General features: G+C 43.1%; 2 protein-coding genes across 2 annotated transcripts; both read left to right on the top strand.

Moving 5' to 3' along the window:
- The first annotated feature begins 152 nt into the window (after positions 1 to 152).
- Positions 153 to 20669, top strand: LOC121719596 (cathepsin Z). Its single transcript, XM_042105367.1, has 7 exons — positions 153 to 311; positions 402 to 565; positions 771 to 950; positions 2055 to 2205; positions 2447 to 2612; positions 3012 to 3326; positions 20659 to 20669. The coding sequence occupies exons 1-6, from the start codon at positions 178 to 180 to the stop codon at positions 3123 to 3125; spliced, it is 909 nt and encodes a 302-aa protein (XP_041961301.1). The 5' UTR covers positions 153 to 177; the 3' UTR covers positions 3126 to 3326; positions 20659 to 20669.
- Positions 4876 to 17015, top strand: abhd8a (abhydrolase domain containing 8a). The gene is given in 6 exon segments (XM_042105354.1): positions 4876 to 5309; positions 9926 to 10843; positions 11943 to 12113; positions 13735 to 13951; positions 14193 to 14324; positions 14326 to 17015. Coding segments are annotated over 5 exon segments (1506 nt in total). The 5' UTR covers positions 4876 to 5309; positions 9926 to 9938; the 3' UTR covers positions 14407 to 17015.
- Positions 20670 to 22561: the final 1892 nt, after the last annotated feature.

Here is a 22561-nt window from a genome sequence, read left to right as displayed (position 1 = left end):
ACTTCAACAGACTGTTGGGCTGACCCTCTGGCCTTACTGTCGGGATGGCAAATCCAAGGAAATACCAGAACAAGACAAAACAAGTTCTACTTCCGCAACGGTAGGTGGCAACATACGGCTAAATGTCTTACTGCATATTGGGAAGAGACGAGAGAAATTTTAAGTAGGCCTACCACCATGGCTTCCACTATAATATTGTTGTTCTGTATTTCTTGTTTGGTACAGTTATACATAGAAGCGACTGACATTTTAAATAAAGTTTCTGATTCCTGTTACAAACCCATCCAGGATGATAGACCCAAGTTTGTGAGGTAAGGAATGTTTTACGTGACATAATGTTTTCGATATGAGTTTCAATGCTCTCATTTCTGAAGTTGCTACTTTGTTTTAAATGACTGTAGGACATATCCACGGCCGCATGAATATGTAAATGTCTCCGACCTCCCGAAGACTTGGGACTGGCGAAACATTAACGGCAAGAACTATGTTAGCATCACCCGAAATCAACATATTCCGCAATACTGTGGTTCATGTTGGGCCATGGGTTCGACCAGCGCCCTTGCAGGTAAACCAAACCAAACCAATCAAACCACCCTGTTAGGCCTACAACAACATGATCTACCAATTCACCAAAATCTCTACTGTCCTTCTGGAAATAACGCTATCAGGAATTGACCAGCATTTTGACATTCAGTCAGTTGAAGATTAACTGAGTCTGAGGCTTACATAGAGATTTTCTAATATCAGGTGCTATTTTTGTTCTTTTTCAGATCGTATTAACATAAAGCGCAAAGGCGCCTGGCCCTCTGCATACCTGTCAGTGCAGAACGTGATTGACTGCGGCAGGGCAGGATCTTGCTTCGGAGGTGATCATGTTGGGGTGTATGCCTACGCCCACAAGAAAGGAATTCCTGATGAAACCTGCAACAATTACCAAGCTAGAAACCAAAGTAGGCATTAGTTTCATTTCATTAGTTTAATTTATAACCTTTATTTTATGGAAACGTGCAACTTTAAACAAATGAATTGCGTGTTGCATGGTGTTTTTAGTAAAATGTTTTACCAAGGTCATGAAATTACCCCCCCCCCCCCCCCCCCCCCCCATTTTAAAAACCCAAATTATCCAATAGTACATGCTCTTTAATAAACTGTACAGGTGTGGAATGCATATCAACAGGCCCTTGTGTACAGCGCGTACAACATGTAGATATACCTTCATTCTCTGTTTTCTCTTTTTTACTGACAAACCTGGGTAAGTTAATTCAAAGTAAGTGGTAAACCTCCTAAAAGAAGAGCTGTATGGCTTCATTCTCCTAAAATATTAATGCCATAGGGCTCTTGTTGTAGGAGGTTTACCACTTACTTTGAGTTAATAAAGTGTAACTCCAGCGGAAGTTGACCCCAGGGTGTTTTTTTTTCATTAAAACACATCAAATAAGCCATGGAGACAATTTCATTGATCAACCACTACAGAGCTTGCTCCGGTATACGCTATAGCCCCAAATCGCAAACAGTGGATTAGCTAAGGGCCATGAGAGAAACGCTTCCCAAATAGCATTTTGTAACCAGTAATATTGTTGAAAACATCACCAAACATCATCAGTAGGTTGCTCAGGGTCCCTACACATAAAACGAAGCACCAACAACGTAGTTAGCGAACCCAGAATTTATTACAGAAGACTGTTAAGATTACTTACCAAATGTCCCCCTATCAGCTCCTCCAACCCAGTATCGCAAGGATTTGTTGTACTGTCACATTTGGTTAAACTATTCTCAGTGCTGGGGTTGGACGAGCTGGTAGGGGGGTAAACTTCACTAATAGTGTATACCGGAGCAAGCTCTGTAGTGGTTGATCAATGAAAAGTATTGTCTCCACGGCTTATTTGATATGTTTTAATACAAAAAAACACCCTGCAGTCAATTTTCGGTTTGTCACTAAACCACGTACTTGGAATACCCCCCAGGTGTGGAATGCATATCAATAGGCCCATGTTTGCAATGTATACAACATGTAGACCTACCTTAATTCTCTGTTTTATTTTTAATGAATTTAGTGTGTGACACTTTCAATCAATGTGGGACATGCACATTCTTCGGGTCATGTGACACTGTGAAGAACTACACCATTTGGCGAGTTGGTGATTATGGGGAGGTGTCTGGACGAGACAAGATGAAGGCAGAAATCTACACAAATGGACCAATCAGGCAAGGATCCCACTGTTCACACTTTCACTGTATATTTGTAGAACACGCACATTATTTACATACTTTGTCTAGGTACATTATTTAGTGTATCGGACAACTTGATGCACAGAAGCCACAGATAAAGTCTTACCCTCTTGTCAGTATGTTCCTGGGAAATTGATAGGCCTACCATGATGTCGGTGCTGTGAAAACCTTTCTCTCTTACCCATCTCTGAAATGATGGTTTGGAAATGTGTTGTAGCTGTGGCATCATGGCCACATCTGGGTTAGAGGCCTACACTGGGGGTGTTTTTGCTGAATTCCACCCCCTCTCCCTGATGAATCACATTGTGTCCGTGGCCGGCTGGGGAGAGGCAGAGGACGGGACGGAATACTGGGTGGTCAGGAACTCGTGGGGAGAGTTTTGGGTGAGTGTGTTTACCTCATCAGTGTCTGTCTGTCTCAGTCAGACCCATTGTGAGTGATGTTTAGCCTCACAATAGTGAGAAATGTGACTGCAGACTCAGAGCGCATGTGAACAGTAATATGACTATGATGGAGTGAGCTATAGTATTTCAAAAGGAACAAGTATTAAACGGTTTCTCGGGGAATGAGACCTTTAAGTTTAATGTTTCTTAAAATGAATAACTATAATGTTGTTACTATTTCTCATTCTAATACAAATACATTCAGTTTTCTGATGTATACAAAATATACAAATATATTATATAATATTATCTTATGTATTTTATTGCCAAATTAACCTTATTTAGACTGACACCATTTGAGTTTTAGCACTGATTAATATGCTTTCCTTTCTGTTACAGGGAGAGCATGGCTGGGCCAGAATTGTCACAAGTGCCTATAAAAGAGGCAAAGGAAACTGGTACAACTTAGCAATTGAGAAAAGCTGTGCCTTTGGGGATCCAATCCTGACATAACAGACTAACAACAACAACAACAACAACAACACATTGCATTTACATAGCACCTTTCTAGACACCCAAAGCTCTTCACAGTGAAGGAGGAACCTCACTAACCACCACCAATGTGCAGCACCCACCTGGCTGATGCACAGCAGCCATTATGCGTGAGGAATGCTCCCCACACACCAGCTGGAGGTGGACTAACCCTCTCATTTAGTTTGGTTTCACTTTGGATGCCACAAGATCTCTTGATAAGCTGTTTTTTTATCGGTGAGTGTGTAAATGAGCGAGAGAATGAGACTGCATGTACTGTAAGAGAAAGAAACAGTAAGAAAGTTATACATTTATGAGTAAGAAATGAGTTATGAGAAATGAAGTGGTTAGGAGAAAGATATGATATAAAGGGGGCAGCCGTGACCTACTGGTTAACACTCTGGACCTGTAGCCGGAGGGTTGCCGTTTCGAGCCCCGACCAGTAGGCACGGCTCAAGTGCCCTTGAGCAAGGCACCTAACCCCTCACTGCTCCCCGAGCACCGCTGTTGATGCAGGCAGCTCACTGCGCCGGGATTAGTGTGTGCTTCACCTCAATGTGTGCTGTGTGTGTTTCACTAATTCACGGATTGGGATAAATGCAGAGACTAAATTTCCCTCACGGGATCAAAAGAGTATATATACTTATATATATACTATACTTATATATACATATATACTTAAAGTGGTGATGAGAAAGTTTAATGAGAAAATGTACAGTGAATTTGAGATGTAAATATCTTAACAATACTATGTAAATGAACAAGAACCAATCAGTAGTTTAATGTTAATAAGACATACTAGTCTATATCGAAAAGTGTTACAGTGTATAAATCATGTGATGAAAAATTCAACTGCTGATATTTCTTGGTTGGTAGCGAGAGGACAGTGTTGTCTCGCTCTTCTCTCTCCAGTGGCAAAGCAACAGTGTCTAGGGCCATGTCATGACATTTATTAACCTTTCCATTTGACTGAACTTTTTAATTTGTCTCAGTCAGTGCTTGGTTGCCAGTGAGTCCATGTCTTTGGTCTTGGACCACTTGTATGAATTTGTGTGCGGTTGAATTAATAAAATATCACAAGGTCACAATGTCACAATGTCTATTCCAGGCAACCATGATACCTTACAAGCAACAATCTTTGTGACTATTTTTTCCATGAAGGCATCATATGGTCACATAGTGATCAGTAGTCAGTGGCTTCATTACTACTATTTAAATTCATTAAAAAAAAAGATCAGTTAGCAGAGGCATGACTAGATGCACCATGCAGGGTGACACGGGAACCCTCTGAATACAATCCAAGTGCCAACCCACCCCAGTGATAGTTCGGCTTGTCCGCATTAACATTAACATAAAGTAAAATTGTTTTCTTCGCCTAAACAATTATTTTTGTTTCGATAGCCGAATTATTTAGGTAATAATTTGCCTTTGTATCTGTGTTCAGGCGAGATTTTTGATGTTGTGGTAGATCTTTCCCTTTTTTACATGTTTTTTTTTTTTTTTCAGTTATCGATGCAAAACACTGGGTTCAAGAGCTGTTTTACTTTGTTACCCTTCTCTGAGTGTGGCCCAACCTTTCCATTTTATCAATTTTCTTGTTGTTGTGGCACTGTCAGTGAGGGGAACATGAGGCACACACTGATAAGAGTCGAGTGTATAGATTCGTTTTGTAACACTCTTTGGAGCATACAGTGGAATTCTACAGAATTCTTCACTTCCTCTTCCAGACCTTAGCAACAGGAGGGGAGTATTCAGTAATTGGCTCACACACGCGATGTAGTAGACGGCAATTCGCTGACCCCGCTGCCACTCAAACCGAGAAGGGAACCGACTGAAGTGCGCTGTGATTGAGGAAAACAAGGACACAGAGGTTGGCAGAAAACCAGCCCGTGAGCTCTGCTACAAGGGATGCTCTACTCTGGCGCATCCTTATCGGTCATCGCCATGGAGATGTCGGAATGTCCTGGGCTTGAGAACCCAGGCATACATGTATATCTAATCCGTTTTATCAGCTGGTGATTGTGTTCATCTTTGGTTGCGCATTCCGTTAAAATCCGTTGAATATAATAGGCAATCAGTTTAATACGCAACAGATTATTTCACAGCGATTTTTTCCTTAAACGCATGAGCTGCCCACTCTGCATCCAAATATCCTCTAAAATACAGGTAAGAGAATTTGCACATTCACAATGCATGTAGTGCATCAGTTACGTATGCAAGCTGTATGGGTGAGGGTAAATGTACAGGCCTACATTTTGTCATTGAATCCAGATGAATAATTAATTATTATAATCAAATACAGTCTTAATAGCTCAGTTAATGTTTTTTAAGTGCATAATTACGTGTATGTCATTCATAAAACGCTGCATCAATAACGGTGCTGCGAGATGGAACGACATTGTACAGGGTTGCTGGGTTGCTTGTGCAGTCGCTATTCTGTATGTCAGTGTTATAGACCTTAACGAAAAGTATCTGGTTAATATACAACATGAACTCATGCATGTATGTGCCTCTATGCACCTGCCTGTGCGTCTTTGGCGCCTGGTCCATTAATTATGCACACCCTATTATGTGCAGCGTGCGTGCACAAACATCATCTGCGGAGATAAGCGTGCCTGGTATATGTGGGTTAATGTAGCCTACTGTACATCATGTTCTAATAAATGTCCATTATGCACAGGCCCAATCTGACGCTAACCAAAAAAATACTGATACCATTTGGAGTCATCGTGAGTGACTCATACAGGTAATTGGTCCATGCTAAATCACTTCATGCAAAATGGTTTGACCTACATATTCTTGTTCAATTCGAGTCCCTCTGTGAAGCTGACTCATTGGTGTTAGGACATATTTTGAATTTAACGTAAGCCAGTGGCAGTGAATTATATAATTTGGTTAAATTAGGCAGCAGATTGTATAGGTTAAGGTGCACTCATACAAGTGGAGCTCTCCTTTATATTCATATGAACGAGACAGCAGCAGAAATTATGTTTGTTCTTGTGCATATTCCTACATCTCTACAAGATGTTATGTTAATAGTTATACTACTGTATGACCCCCCAACACAGCATCGTGTCCACTGTGACGATGAATGGCTAGCATAGCTTACTTTTTGTTTGGTTGCTGTGTTGCATTTTATCTTGCTGCTGTGCCCCAGTGCTGCGTCACAGGTTTCTAGAAGCCCGGTGTGTTTTGCCACTTACCGATGACAAGACAGGGCCCCCGTTGCTTCCCTCTCCAGTGAGCCCCCTCCACACATTGAACCCTGTGCTATTTCTATTCTTAATTAACTCTCTCACTGAGATGCTGTGCACCTGGCCAACGTGCCAATCCTGCAATCCGTCATCCCATTTGCAAGATTGATTGCACACACACACACACACACACACACACACATACACACACCTCCCTCCCTCCTGACCTTCCTGCTCCCCCACCCACAGTGCCATCAGAGTCTTCTATTGAACTTGCTGTCAAGTCTGGACATTAACATTGCCCTCCGACCCCCCCCCCCCCCCTACATTTATGCCTGCTTTAATGGTAAAGATTGAGTACAGTATGTCCACATAGGGTTTAATTTCTCATTGGATACCAGGTATGGTTGGCTTTGCTCTGCAGTTGGATTGAACAGCAGGCCCTCGTGCTTCTGTGTTGCGTAATGCACTTAAGGGTCAGGGAGTCCTGCTGCCCGGTTGCCAGGCTCTCTAGGCAGCCCCTGCTGTCCACACTATTGATTTGCAGCGTTGGAGTGCTGATCCCGGCCTTCCCGGGTCCGTCCGAGGCCCTGTGCCAGCAGCCATAGCCCTTTCAGTGTGGCGCCGCCCCGCCTGTGAATAATCAGCTGTCTTGCTCTCGCCAGGTCTGTGGTCAGGGTCGGTCAGACAGGGCTGGGCTGGGCTGGCCTGGTCTGGGCTGGGTCCTAGGAGACTTGTAGCCACAGAGGCCACTTTTGGGTACTGTGCATGATGCCTGCAGGTGTTTCAGAATGAAAATTACCTTTAACTAATTTTCACACATGCGAGGACGTTAGCAGCTCTTGGAGGAAAGATACAGGGTGTAGACAATGTTAATATACACTCAATATACTGTGCATAATGTCCCAAGTGTCAGTGGTATATGTAACAGCATTTTTAAAGTCGTGCAGCCTCTATGCTGTAAATGCTTCAATTTTGTGGTATTATGAAGCTTTGTTGGCACAAATGCGTCACTCACTAACAACATGGCATGACAGCGTCTGCACAGCAGGCAGCCTCTGCATACGCTGACCCTGTTCTTTGAAGTAGAAGCCGTGGAGCTGCCTCTCGATCATGACTCCCACACTGAGACCTCCTCATGAATATGGATCCTGGCTCCTCGCAATGCACCCTGCACCCGGCCCGACTGCAGAGCCAACGAGAGGAGAATGCGAGATCACCATGGAAACCCAGAGTGGTATAAACACGGGCAATTACAGTACCACATGCAAGGGCTTTCTTTCTCTGCGTTGTTACAGAGATGTGTCTCAGAAGGGAATCTTCGAGAATGACTCGGCATTGAAGGATCAGAGCTTAACTCACCCTTGACGAGTGAAAAGGACAGATCACCATCCAGACCCATCAATGGGCGATCTACTTTCTGCCACAATGAAAATAATACACACAAACACGTGTGGAGGAGTCATTTCACAGGCATCTTTAAGAATGAATTATTGAAGGGGTAAAAACCACCTTTCCCCAGCATGTTAATTATGTATAGGACAAAGGAAGATGATGCTTCTGGGGCTAGTGGGGCTGGTGTCTGTGTAGGTGTTGCTGAGCTTGACTCTCGTTCTTACTGCTGTACTAATCTCCTCTTCATCCAGTCTGCTCTGTTATTCTCTCATGCTATCCTCTCGTCTCGTCTCGTCTCGCCTTCTCTCCGGCCCTCTTCTCACGTCTCTCCCCCACACTCCTCTCGCTGCAGTCTCCCCGCCCCTGCATTACAGCACAGCCCACTTCGCAGCAACAACAGCAGCAGCAGCAGCGGCAGTGGCAGTGCTAGTCTCTGGAGCCTCAAATACAGTAACCGCACGCATGTGGGCCAGATCTGGCCCGAGTTTTATTCAGTCCCCGCCAGATGTCATGTGGGACTATACTACCACTCCCCACTCCACTGCACTGCACTGTACAGGATGTGCTGATGCGGGCGAGCGTGTCAGCTGTTGCCGTGCTCTGCCACGGGCATGGTAGTGTTTATATTTCCCACCGTCACAATATCTTCGGCCGTAGCTTTTGTCCTCCTAGCAGCCACGGCTCTGAGCTGCTGTGGTGGCAGACAGAGGCTGCTGCGGTCAGCAGGCTGTAGGATGCCCGTCTGGTAGCCATTAGGATAAAGTGTGTGTAATGGTGGATGTGCACTGGGAATTGAGGAAGTCCTGATGGCGTTGCTTTGTGAGGGCCGCGGTGAGAATGTTGTTCTGCATCTCAGCATGCGGCGTTTGATGTGAATAACTTCTGACAAGGCTTGATTAAGCTGAATTATGAAACCAGCTACGAGGGATGAAATAATCCGGATGTTGTTGTATTCTGCTTGGAAGATATGCCAAGAGAACTTAAACAGCATACCAATTTATTCTCAATGTAATCATTCACTGTGTTTATAAGCCAAGAAGGAGTTTGTGAAAATACTGTTATTACAATTGGTCTGTATGCCAGAGTGTCAGTTTGTAACAACATATTCACATGTTTTAAATAGGCACTGAATTCAGACGGCTTTGTTAGACTAGAAAGCTCTGACTCTGCTGTAGGCAAAACCAGACTTTTTGTTTGATATGCAAGTCAGATGTAAGTTGTTATATAACTAATAACACTATAAATACAGGGCAATTATTTAATATATTGCTGATGTCTAAAGCCTTACTAAATTAGGCAGTGCCCGTTTTAATCTGTAATTTACAGAGCTGTGGCTGACATTCAAAATGTCTAGACCCATTCTGGTGTCCTTTTATCAGATTCAAGGCCTTCTTGGATCTCCTCTTGAATTCCTTCAGTGCTGGGTTAGGAGGTAGCTGATTGGTCTTCCTCTTGCCTATATTTAGATGTTTTGGATGGGTGGACATTGGACACCCCTTTCCGGTGGAGGCTAGCCACCATTGAAAACCAGCTTAAGAGTAATAATTGTATTCAGTGGTATGGAAGACCTGGAGCCAGTCACGTGCTAATGCTAACCTATTGCTATTAATACCAAGGAGGCCATGTTAGAAGAGCCTTGTCTAATTATAGAATGTCTATGTGTCAGAATGTGAATCACTGCCCTTTTGACAACACCGCCAGTCAGTGCCACAAGCTCTGGGTATTGTCTTGCAGTTTAAGTCAGTGATTCAGATGTACTGTATGAATGTTATGTGGGTGAATGCGGGGAGCTGAATTTGGATCTTTGAGGCCAGAGTGAGTACTATTTCATTGAGAGGATTGGTAAAACTTAAAACTGTTAGATGTTACTAATGTCTGGTTCCTGGAAAATATTTTTTGTCTTCACCTACTCGTTGCGTTTCTATGTTATAGATTGTTTTTAGTGACAGGATTTATGCTATTCTATATTATATGATACAAGGATACATTCCATCTTGTTATAGAAACATTGAAAATGTTTTTATAAGCACTTCCCTCTGTAAACAAAAAGGGAATGTTAGAGAGACAGAGAGGCAGAAAGAGAGAGAGTACTAGTAAACAACATTTGTTGGCATGATTATCTGTGTGGTGTGTGGGAGACGAGAGAGAGAGAGAGAGAGAGAGAGTTAAAGTAGTCTTTCTGTGTCTCTGCAGGACGTGAGGCACCATGCTGACCAGCATCACAGATGGGATCTTGTGCTGCCTGACAGGCAAGACGGGCAGTGGCGTGGTGCTGCCGGTGGAGTCCTCAGGGTGCACCGACGGCTTTGAGTTTGTGGAGGTGAAGCCCGGGCGGGTGCTGCGCATTCGCCACATCATCCCCGAGCGCCCGCCGAAACCGGACCCAGAGCCAATCCAGGAGCAGGAGCAAAACCAGGACCAAGAGCAGGAGCTGGAGCAGAAGACCGAGCTGAGTCAGGACCAGGGGAAGGGGCCAGGGACGGGGAAGGAGGAGGAGAAGGAGGTGAGCGGGGAGGAGGGGGGAAGCACGGTCCACTGCAAGCGCAAAATCACCGTCTACCGCAACGGTCAGCTGGTGATCGAGAACCTGGGCGATGTGCTGCACTCAGAGATCCTGCAGTGCCAGAACGGAGATGTGGAGCCCTGCACCACCCTGGAGGTGGAGCTGGCCGACTACAACAGCGCAACTGCTGCCACGACCCCTGACCCCAAACCCGCGCCACTGCCCCCTACTACGTCCACGGGAAACGGCTCGGCCGCTGCCGGGCCACAGAAGCCGGCACCCCCTCCACGCCGGAAGCGGAGGAAGCCCAAGCGCACGGTGATGATCGACTCGGAGCGCAAGATCTCCAGCTGCAAGGGCACGGACGCCGACGTGGCGCTGTTCTTTGTGCACGGCGTGGGCGGCTCGCTGGACATTTGGGGCAGCCAGCTGAACTTCTTCTCGCGCCTCGGCTACGAGGTCATCGCCCCCGACCTGGCCGGCCATGGCGCCAGCACCGCGCCCCAAATCGCCGCCGCGTACACCTTCTACGCGCTGGCTGAGGACCTGCGCGCCATCTTCAAGCGATACGCACGCAAACGCAACATCCTCATCGGGCACTCCTACGGGTGAGTGGGCATGGAGTAATGAACTGACAATATGCTAAAACAATATTTTAGGTCTTTCAAGAGGGCTCTAAAGGCATATATGTTCAACATGCACTTAGTTAATTAAGCCTATCTTATGCGTTATGGTTTGTATATTATAGTATTTATTTATTTTCATTAGGCTATTGATTGAATTTGCATTGTTGTTTATTATTGCTATTCTTCTTAATGTAGTCTTACCAACTTTTTTAATTGTTTACTGTTAAATTTAAGTTTGTATTGTTGTTATTTGTATGTCAAAGCGTCTGCTAAATACCATAAGCGTCTGCTAAATACCATAACCATAACCAAAGTAACTGAAAGTGATAAGTTAAAGACACAAAAACAAGCATTCTCAACCTGCAGGCAGTATACCATTGCAGCTATAGGAGAGGAAAGTGTTTTACCTTTGTCCTTTTAATCTCTATAATTACATATATTACATCTGTGACTCCTAACTCAAGAGTCTCCATTTTTCTCTCATATTGGTCAGTTGGTAGTGTATGGCTGCAGATCTACTCTGCAATCATATTTGCTGTGTCAGTTTGTCATTTGCTGTAGCTGAATGATGGTTGCTGCTTACACAGCAGTTCCTACTGCCTCACTGAAGCAATACTGTACTCTTTATCAGCTTAGGATTTAGAAAACCCACATGCATCAATATGAGAGAGTCTGTAATATCTTTTCTATTCGATTTTAGTTTTACAATCTTGCATAGAATGTTACTAATTCTTGAGGTTAATGGCCTGATCTGTTGTATAAGACACTGATTTAATCTGACACTTAAACACATGCAGCGCTGCTAAAAGCTTAAGAGTAGAGAGATGCAGAGGTGTGAAATGTGCTGAAAATTGTGCCAACTGATCTGATGCAGTGTGTACAGTAAATCCTCATTTATTAGCTCCAAATTACTCCTCCTCTCAGTCTCTCTCTTCCCCCCCTCTCTGTCTCCCTCTCACTCTCTCTCACCAGTCACTTTATTGGCTGTTCATGTACTCTGAAGGGAACAGAAAAAGGTACTGTGAACGATAATGAACTCTCTCTCTCTCTCTCTCTCTCTCTCTCTCTCTCTCTCTCTCAGAGTGTCCTTCTGCACGTTTCTGGCACACGAGTACCCTGAGCAGGTGCACAAAGTGGTGATGATAAACGGCGGGGGGCCCACGGCGCTGGAGCCCAGCCTGTGCTCCATCTTCCAGCTGCCCTCCTGCGTGCTGCACTGCCTCTCGCCCTGCCTGGCCTGGAGCTTCCTCAAGTAAGACGCACGGCACGCATGGTCAGCACTCAGCACACACTGCAGGGGAACGCCACCAGGGCAATGTCAGGGAGAAACAGTATTAAGTTATGAAGCATTATATGTTATGAAAATATCTAATTCTGAATTTTATGTTATATAATACAATATATCATCCTTAATTCATAAATTCACAATGTGGGAATTTCCCTTTTTGTCAGTTTTCAACGAGCTCGGTACCCATTAAGCGCTAGGGATGTACCCAGTTCATCTAAAACCGTCTCAGTGTAGTGAGTTTAGCATCAAATTGAGTCTGAAGCTGTTATTTTAAACTAAAGGAACTACTTTGTGTCTACTTCATTATCACATATCAAAATATGTAAACATATATGTAAACATATAAAATAACTTACTACTATTGATTGATTACAGTTGATTATATTTATGTTAACCTACGTATGCAACCCCTGTACAAGAATATCGTCTTGATTTTAGATTAATGCATCATATGGTAGAGCAATTAAGACACCTCTTGATAAAATATATACAAAACTGATTATTGTAAATAGCCAAAATTCTGAGCCTTGACATACAAATCAGTGTTTAAGTTGATGAATTTACCTCACTGTATAAAGGTATGACAGAGTTATTAAAAAATTGCAATTCAAAGCCAATGTATCGCTTTCTCTGACCCATGTGTACTGGGCTACAGTTCATCAACCTGGCAAATGGAAATAGAAAGTCCAATGATTACAGTTTTTCTTGATTGCTTGTGTCAACTCTGACATCACGTTTTCAAAATAATTAACACAGGTCTAAACAGAAGCACTCTGGCCAAAATGACACATGTTGCTTGCAAAAGACCGTAACACTCTCAAAACATCTAAAACATTCAGCAAAAGCAAATGCCTTCAAACAACACAACTTGTAGTCAAATCACTGTGTGCTTTCAACCATTACACACTGGACAACAAAATGCAAAACATAGTCTTCAGTATCAGAAGTTTCAGCAGTTTGTGCTATTTCTTTCTAAATTTTCAGATCAATCAGAAAAACTGAAAAGATAAAACGTATTGAATAAAAATGAATTGTATTCATTCCTCTCTCTGTCATTGACGTAAGATCTACAGTAAGCACCTAGACAAGGCTCTCAGCTTGAAGTTGTTTTCCTTTGAAATTCTAACGCCATACTGTCCACCACTTTTAATTGAAATAGACCTACAGTAAACACCTGAACTTGTCAACTTTTCTTAATAAGTCTTCTTAACCAAAAAAGGCAAAACAGTAGTGCCTCTAAAAGTGCCTCAGACCCATGCTTGCATATAGCAACACAGAATAGATGGTATCTCTTATGGATAACAAATGATTGCTGATTGTAGAATTGTGCACAGAAAGTTTCACACAGTGACATTAGAAGCTCATAATTTTGCAAGCATATCGATTAGCTGTGAATAAATGCTTTCTATTTGTTCAACACCGGTAATCCAATCAAGCTTGGAGTCTTTGCATGAGAACTGTGAAATCTCTGAGAAATATTTTCATTAAGTGCATGTAAGCAATTGAGGACAAACATAATCACATTTGGGTTAACCTATATCTCAGCATTTTGGTGAGCTCACCCGCTTTCTCTTCATCTCACCAGGGCTGGTTTCGCCCGTCAGGGTGCCAAAGAGAAGCAGCTCCTGAAGGAGGGCAATGCCTTCAACGTGTCCCCGTTTGTGCTGCGCGCCATGATGAGTGGGCAGTACTGGCCCGAGGGGGATGAGGTGTACCACGCCGAGCTCACCGTGCCCATCCTGCTCGTGCACGGCATGTACGACAAATTCGTGCCCATGGAGGAGGACCAGCGTATGGCAGAGGTGAGAGACGAGAGGTGCACTCAGATCGAGATGATTGATATGACACAACAAATATTTGTAGTTGGCAAAGTTTTCTTTTTTAATTATGGCTCAAGTATAGTAATGTGAACTGATTGGCTGGGTTAGGGTGAGTTGTTTATAGAGTGCCTATGATACCACACACAGTTGATATTAGTCACTGTCTGGTGGAAAGCTTCTCTTAGTGAAGTCCATTGGTGGCAACCTCACTTCCTCTTTTCAGATCCTGCTGTTTGCCTTCCTGAAAGTCATCGAGGAAGGCAGCCACATGGTGATGATGGAGTGTCCAGAGACTGTCAACACCCTGCTGCACGAGTTCTTCCTGTGGGAGCCGGACACTTCCAAAAAGGACTTGACCACGGCCAGAGCCATCACCGCCAGCCAGAACCCCCCGGCAAACAGCACAACACAGGCCTCCAAAGGCAGCAAGCCTCTGAACAAGTAGCCAACCAGATCTGGCGGAGTGTTGCTGATGATGTCCTGATGAAGGCTGTTTTATTGAAAATGGCTGGTTTGCTCTTGGTCTGCACTTCTTGAAGGCAGAGGGCTGTTTTAGCGTGAGAGACAGGGTGAGCGTTTCTCGAGCGAAGCTTAGAAAGGACGCCCCCGCTTTGAGCAAGAGAGTGTGGAAATGTAGAAGCATTTCCGCTTGAAGTGAGAGACTAACAAGGACTGATCCACTTCAAGGACAAATATGGCGGGTTGGACGTCTCAGTCACCTTCACGTTAAAGAAAAATTAACATCTTTTGTCCTTGTGGTGTCAAATCAACTGGACATAACGTACACATAACGTACACATAACGTTCTATTAGAGGACTTAAAGTCACTCTCTGTGTTTGTGCGTATATGCTGGTGGAGCACTTGGTGCGATGATTGTATCCCTTTGTAAGCTACTGGTGAACACGGTGTAAGGGGGACCACTTTTTAAGCTATGACAAATGTGTCTTTCCCTGAACCAACTGTTATGTGGCCCATGGCTAGTTGCTCAGTACTGTTAAAGCTTAGTAATGCTACAGCTACCACTAATAATAGTAATAGTTATGTCTTCCCTCAAGTTCTGACATACAAAACATGACCATCGACCACTGACAGGGTGCAAGATACATGCATGTCATGGTAACATTGATATAGTCTATATTATTCCCACCTGATTGTCTTTGGTAAGGGAACAGGTGGCTGAACAACACCTCATGCTCATTCATTATTACAGAGTAAGCCCCATGCATATTATACAAATGGGGTGTCTTAATTCATGAAATAAATGTCTCCTGATGGACGGTCCAGTTAATGCTGTGTCTTCACATTGAAGACAGTAGAATTAGAGGGGTGTGTGGAGGGAGGTCGAGACAGCTGATGCTGAGTGCTGATGAGAGCTGCACGGACTCCAACTGATATTCTGAGACTGAAGTTGACTGCTAGGACATGTAAGAAGTTCATTATTCTAAGATACGCAAGCACAAATTCAAGACAGCACTGACCGATTCAGAGCCAGTGTATTTGAGAACGCTTGGAGGGACCAGAACAGGAAATCCAATTGTGGATCACTAATGCCATTTTAAAGTACATGACAATCACGGCACCAGGGTGTCTGTTGTGTCTGCCATTTTGTTCATATTGCTGGGTCCACAATCTGACTCTCGATGGGTGATGTCTGCCTATGCAAAGCAAGGGGAGCAGCTGTTCACTCAGTGACTATGTTACCATGCCAACCATGTTATGCCAACCATTTTCAGACTTGCTCCAGAGAGAGCAGTGTCTTCTCACCTGATTGGGTTGATATAAGCTTACTAGCATGTAATAAAGAGACCCTTTCTTGACAGATCTATTCATAAGTAATAATGCTTACTGTAAAAAGTAAGAATTGGTGCACAAAAAAAGATATCTTAGTATTGTGGTATTAAGATTGACAAGCCTATATGGAATGGATTTTAATATATCAAATAACCAACATTAAGCTTTCTTTGTACAAAGAACCTCTGACATGATCTAATGTATAAATGAACCACAGATATAAGCTTGTTTCTTGAACTCCACCTAAAAATCATAATTCCTATTTTGGAAGGGACATGAACAGTGTTTGCGGTGAGAGCTGCCCCTTGCAACTGGTCTATTGTGAGGTATGAACTTTCTGACATTCAGTCAGGTGGGAGGGGATCCAAGCAATGAATGACAGCGTAGGTAACACTATCAGTTTTTTACTATGAAGCTCTTGACTTTGTGGTGAGGCTGTACTGCACGCGTCTACCAGTCTCCGCCCCACTGGTCCTGAGCATACCTCCAGCTGTGCACTGTCATCAAACACAGAAAGCGGAGCGGGATTGATATCTGTCGTCAAAGGCAATGTTGATGTCTGCGGTATTAACTGCTCAAGAGACTTCCTGCAGGCATGACCTGTGCACATACACACCTTGGGCCCCCCCACCCCACCACTACCACCAAATCTCAAACATCTACTAAGTCTGTCATGTTCCAGCACCCCTGCCCAGTGCAGGTTCTCCTGAATCATTTTGGGATCCCCCAGCCCCTGTGAAAGGAATCTGTGATGGATTTTTCCCCTTCCTTTTAAGGTGCAAGAGATAAATCAGTGGTCATGATGTGTTAAAACACCTTGCTTTACATGGGAACAGGCCATGCCAGAGAATAACTAAAATGGAGATGAGCGGATGCTCTCAGCTTGAAGTTGTTTTCCTTTGAAATTCAAACGCCATACTGTCCACCATACAATGTACCCCTTGCAAGCTGTTGGGATATGTTAATAGTGAATGAACCTCATGACTGAGTGCTTGTTCTGCCCCGTTCATGTGTTAAAACCCGGTTCTCCAGTGTGCTGCTTGACTGTGTGTGGTTCAACCCTACGTTCAAATATATGGCATTTATCAGTGGAAAAGAAGAAAAAGATAACATATGCACTGCCTGGCAAAGTGTGCATATAAACATGTTGAAATTATAAATCATCATTGATATTCAAAGACTGTTCATTGTCTGTGCTCTCTCAAGTGTTTCTGCTGAGACTGTGTAGCCGACTCTAATAAAATGATTAATTTATTTGGCATTCGTTTTTTGACTACAATATTTGTTAGGTCCTCAGAAAACCATCTGTTCAAATAGGTGTATTCCACCTGTTCAACTGCACCTCTTCTTACTTTTCTAAGGAGGGCGCTGTTGGAACATTTGATTTATGTTGTGTGTGTGTGTGTGTGTGTGTGTGTGTGTGTGTGTGCTACAAACAAGATTGAACATGACAGATTTTGCCAAAACATTTTCAAGAAACCTGCTTAGTGCATCCTAATCTGAAATGACTTGTGAGGTCCTATGGGGTCCCCAATCTGGCTGGAGATAAATGAAAAGCCCCAGAGTTCCAGACGTCTGTTTTCCATGCATGCGAGTCGACGAGGAAGCTGTGAATCAGAGGCGCTCTACAAATATTTACATTTAAGACTCGCTTTTTTTGCAGACCCGCCTACTTATCCATGGAACATCTGTAATGTCTGGGTCACCCAATTTACCTTAAAGCCATTCGCGTTGGCTTTGTATATTTATGTGAATAGAGTTGGAAGGAGTTGGGTGTGGGCGTTCATCTCTTGATGTAATGGATCCTTAACATCAAGACCAAGATGCTATAGATGGTATTGTGAATGGGCTTGAAGAAGAATGTCTTTGTCCAGTGTACTGCGAGAACAACAGCTTGCTCTTAGAATACAGTTATATAGCTCTTACTAAGTCTGTTCTTTAGGTTTAGGTCTACACAGTGGGTTATCATAAATTTGTATTAGCATATTGCACCTGTAGGCCAGGTGTCCCTAATACGTTTAGAAAATGAAAGCAGCCAACCTGAAATACAACTCACACAATACCACACACAGTTGCCCAACACCAACCATTCAAACATATTTACCAGGACTGCTGTAATTGATGACACATTATGCAGAAATACCAAGGCAGGGTGTTTAGGAACCCGCAGGATTTCCTTAACAATTCGCGTCCAGTCCAGACATTTCCAGAGTGTGTTTGCCCACGTGTTTTCGGCCGACTTAAAATGATTCGCTCCACACTGTGATGGCTCGATAATTAGGTCCATGATTTCCAAAGGAAAACAAATATTTCGATGGCAGAAATAAACTCCACCATGGAAATAAACCTTGACCCCAGCCTTGATTGAGGGCATTTCTCGCTGGCTTGTTTGCTTAAGCCTTCATAGGATACATGAAACATATGTTACACTCAACTATTGTCTGTGTGTTGGAATTTGAAGCAGCAAGAACACTGTGGCCTGTGTTCTGTTGAACTGTAAACCATCTTCAACAGGAGAGTTGCTGCACAAACTTGCTGTTCATTCGCATGTACACGTATACATTACAGAACAATATACTGCATGAGTCAGGAGTGGACGGTTGAGTGAGTCTGAGGTTTTTCTACCCTCTGTTCACTTTAAAAGAATGGCCAACCTACAGACACTGAATGAAAACAAAAACATGACGAACCATGCATCTACCGTCTGACAGCAAGGTGGAAAGTAAACCAACACATCTCAAAGGCATTTCTTACTAACAAATCAATTGAGGATAGACAATAACGACAATAAAAACAACTAAAGGCTTGGCCGGATTTTACAACCTCAGATGTCAAGATCATAAACTAATGCTCTTGTTGTAAACCTTCAATCATCTGAGGAAAAAACATCCTGTAAGCATTTGTTATGCTGCACATAAATAATTAGCTCATGTTACCGTGAACACTCTGTTGTTTTTGGCTCTTTTTGAGACAAGCTCTGATCATTTGCACAAGTCATGCAGTGACTGAACTCCACATGATTTCAAGAGGTGATATATTCCCTCCATCACAGACTTCCACTCATCGGGATAGCCTTCTGCTGATGTTCAATGATAATATATTAGTTGTTGATGTTGTTTGGACAAATTTTTCGACAAAAGCATCTGCCGCATAACATTAACATAAATATAAAATCTAACCATTCATCCCTTCATCATTTGCACACTTTCTATCTTCTATCTGAATGTGTAAGGAAGTAATGCACACTCATAAAGACACACCCATTCTCGCTTGACTACCGTCAGTTTTGCAAACAATTTTCATAGGAATTGTTTACCTGACCTTTCACAGGAAGCCCTGCTCTGAAAACATGCAATCATGCATTGACCTTTCGCATTGAAATTGTTGTTCGGGTGAAAGAGTCTTCGCCTTTCTTCCCTTGCCCTGCAACCCAGGACTAATGCTGATGAAAATGCACTACTATATGTACTTTAAGCTCAACCACTTTTCACGCTACACTAAGGGTAAAAAAACAAGTGTGTTAAATATCCTGTCTAGGCTGAGACTCTTTTGGCTCTCTTCTTTTGCTAAACAGTAATTAGAGCAGTAATCTGCGCTGAATAGTGTGTATGTGTCTGTCTGTGGTTGCAGTATATGTTTAAAGTTGGGAGACCTATAGAATGAGGCATATCTAGAGGGTCCAATCTAAGGTCACTCTCCTATCAACACAAAACTTTTCAGAGAGGAGACCTGCAAATCTGTGTAAAAGCTGTTTAATGGGGATGTAAGATGTTCCTCAGAGCTCCATTTCAGAGTGTTGAAGAGTTAAGAGAAACAGAACTGAAAATGAGAAAAAATATTTTAAAACCACATTAAAAGAAGTGTTCACTTAACTGCCCATGCTGATAGGTGGTCAGAAGTAATATATACAATTTATTGTACTGTGCCTCTGCTGCTACTTACACTTACGTTATCATGGACATAAAATGACATGGAGATGAAATGTTGGATCATGTTGTAAGAGTTTGTGAATAGATGTCTTGTGCGAATTGAAGGGTGCCAGAGTAACTTATCACAAAAGGACTGCTTAGATGTCCAAGTCCCAGATGAATTCAACTTATAGCTGACACATTAGAATCTGTCTTCAGACCAAGGTCACTGGAAGACTAAATGATTCAAGAGATTACATAATGATACAATAAACAATCTGACAGACAGCCAAGCTCAGCAATATGTTATATCACTTAAAATCTATCAAGCAAAAGATGCGCTCACTTGCAGGTCTAACCCAAAGAAGCGACTGAGCTGGATCATTTCAGTACATCCCTCATTGGACCTATGATGGGAAAAGGGTGGCAGAGACATATGCATTCAATAATGGACAAGGCTCTGTCCTTTTTACACCACTGTTAATTTCACCACACAAATTTAATATTCCACAAACGCTGACAAAAGAGTTTTAATATCACATGCCACAATCGTCAATCAAGGGCAATCATTGTACCATACTTGGATAAGTCAGATATTATTCAAACTCAACTGTAATTGTAAAAATGTGTTACGGATTAACACTGATTGACAAATCTACCCAAACTTAAAGTTTTTGCAAAAGTCCAGTATGTTGCCCAAAGGCTACATTGTAAAAGATGGATTTATTAAAGAATTTGTGAGGTTTAGAGCTCAGATTGCTCAGAGTGGAGTGGTATGTTTTTATATTTATATCAGACTTATTCCGTCTGATCCTTTTCTGATAAGCAGCCGGCTGCTTTCTCCAGACCACTCTTTTTGTTCATGTCTCGCGCAGTGTCTTGGCTGAATGGAATGTCTCGTTTGTTCCATAACACATTTGCGGCCCGCAAGGATTCTGACTCTCCTGAACAAGCTAGTCTAGTCCAAGGTGCTGCTGTACATTGAGGAGAGGCCCCTCCAACCCGATCCTATTCCCTGTTGACAGCGTGCTAAACCTGGAAAGCTCAGACCTGCTGTGCTGTGTTAGAGAGTGTCTCGCCCTCTCTCTCGCTCTCTTTCTCTGTCTTTCTCTTTCTCAGCAGTCAGGTATTTATTTATCCTTCAGATTAAAGAACTGGAGACTTTCCCAAAAGCTTCCATCTGCTCTCTATTTTCTCGTGTGGTTCCCACACATGCAGGGAAAAACAAACTGACAGTAAAAGACGGCAGCTTGTTTTTGGAAGCCGAGTCGTGAATCTGTGACTCAGACTGGCAAATCCACTTTTGCTTTTAACTCCGAACGGCCGCTGTGATGTTTTACTTCGAGATGGTTTCCATCATAGTATTTTAAATTACGAGGGAATCATTTTCCCTTTCCCTTGGACCAGAACATCCATCCAGGCGGGCCGAAACGTTATCCCAATAAAGTGTGCTTGGGGACAAGCCATCAAAGAAGAAAGAGGACGCTCAGGCAAATTCCTGATTACACGGAATGTCAAGCCAGTGGGCAGACCTCACAACCAGGTCAGGCCATGTTTCTAGCACAGCGAGAACACTCTCAGGTAAAGCTTTCGCCGACCTCACGGGGCTGCACGCTTACTTGTGAACTCAGGTTCCCTTGCACTCACAATCCCTTGTCCTTGTCTTCCCCAAAAGCCTCCATCCCACGCCTCTCACTTTCTTTTTAAATGGCAGCAATTAGAACAGGCATCTAAAAATGACCTCCATGCTGCCTGTGTCCAGGACTTGTTCTAAGGCGTGTTTCCCAAAAGAGTCATTATCCAAAGATGAGCTTTGGTAGAGAGAGAGAATCATTTTTAACTCTCTCTCTCTCTCTCTCTCTCTAGCAGTCATCATGGTCACTGCACAACCTAATTCTTGGATGGGTTAAATGCCGAGACCAAATTCTTTACATACGCATAAAAAACCTGATTTACATTTAGATTTTACGATTTTGCCTTTAAAACATACACACCAGAATTGTGAATGTCTCCAGTGACTACATAGGTCACATATTATAGTCCCTGAATGAATTTGCTTGCCGTGGAGGCACCAATAGCCATGTGGTCATCTATTTATCATGGTTGCTGCACAAGCATCATAAAAAAAATAATTCACATGCTGATGGGTGGGGCTGGGACGGTATGGATGTTTTCTTACCGCGGTCGGTGAGCAAGAAATTACCGCGGTTTTGCGGTATACACCCCCCCCCCCCCCAAAAAAAAAAATGGATTATGGATTATGAATTTTGTGCCGCCTTCAGCCATCATAGCCAATAAAAAATTTGGCAGCTGCAGCAACTTCAAAGACCACTAAACCTAATGCTTCAGACATGAAAGAAATAAGCAGTTTATCAACAAGGCTATCATGATTTAAGAACTGTTACAGTCTTGACGCTTATGCTAATGTTACAACGGTAGGCTACCGCACGTTTTAATGGCTGCGTCAGGTTGTAACAAAAGTAGGTCCGAGGCTAGCTCGACCTACATGTCGCTGTTAAGTTAAATTCTTAACAAACTAGAACATATTTTGTAATTCTTTCATGAACTAAACATGTATGACTCCTTTCTGGCCAAATTTCACAGCGTTCACTTTTAACAGCTTTATGTAAATCGAGTTTGAACGGAGAGAATAGAAAAAAGTGTTACGATTGTGCCAGTTCTCCCCTACTCTCGTAGCCTGACGAGCCAGACCCACATTAAAATGTGCAGCAAATGTAATGTGCTGCCGCTAGGGGCGCGTCTAGATTTCTGGGCTACTACTCTCGCATAGTAAACAAATGGAATGTTGGAACATCGCGCTCCCCAACACAAACGCGAAAGGTTGGATTTGCTTCATTTTTTTTTTGATGACAGGTTTGATAGCCTAGAAAT

Source organism: Alosa sapidissima, chromosome 1, assembly GCF_018492685.1.
Source record: "Alosa sapidissima isolate fAloSap1 chromosome 1, fAloSap1.pri, whole genome shotgun sequence".
NCBI classification, from domain to species: Eukaryota; Metazoa; Chordata; class Actinopteri; order Clupeiformes; family Clupeidae; genus Alosa; species Alosa sapidissima.
Note: the sequence above shows the minus strand (reverse complement) of the source record. Positions and strands in the feature narration are given on the sequence as shown.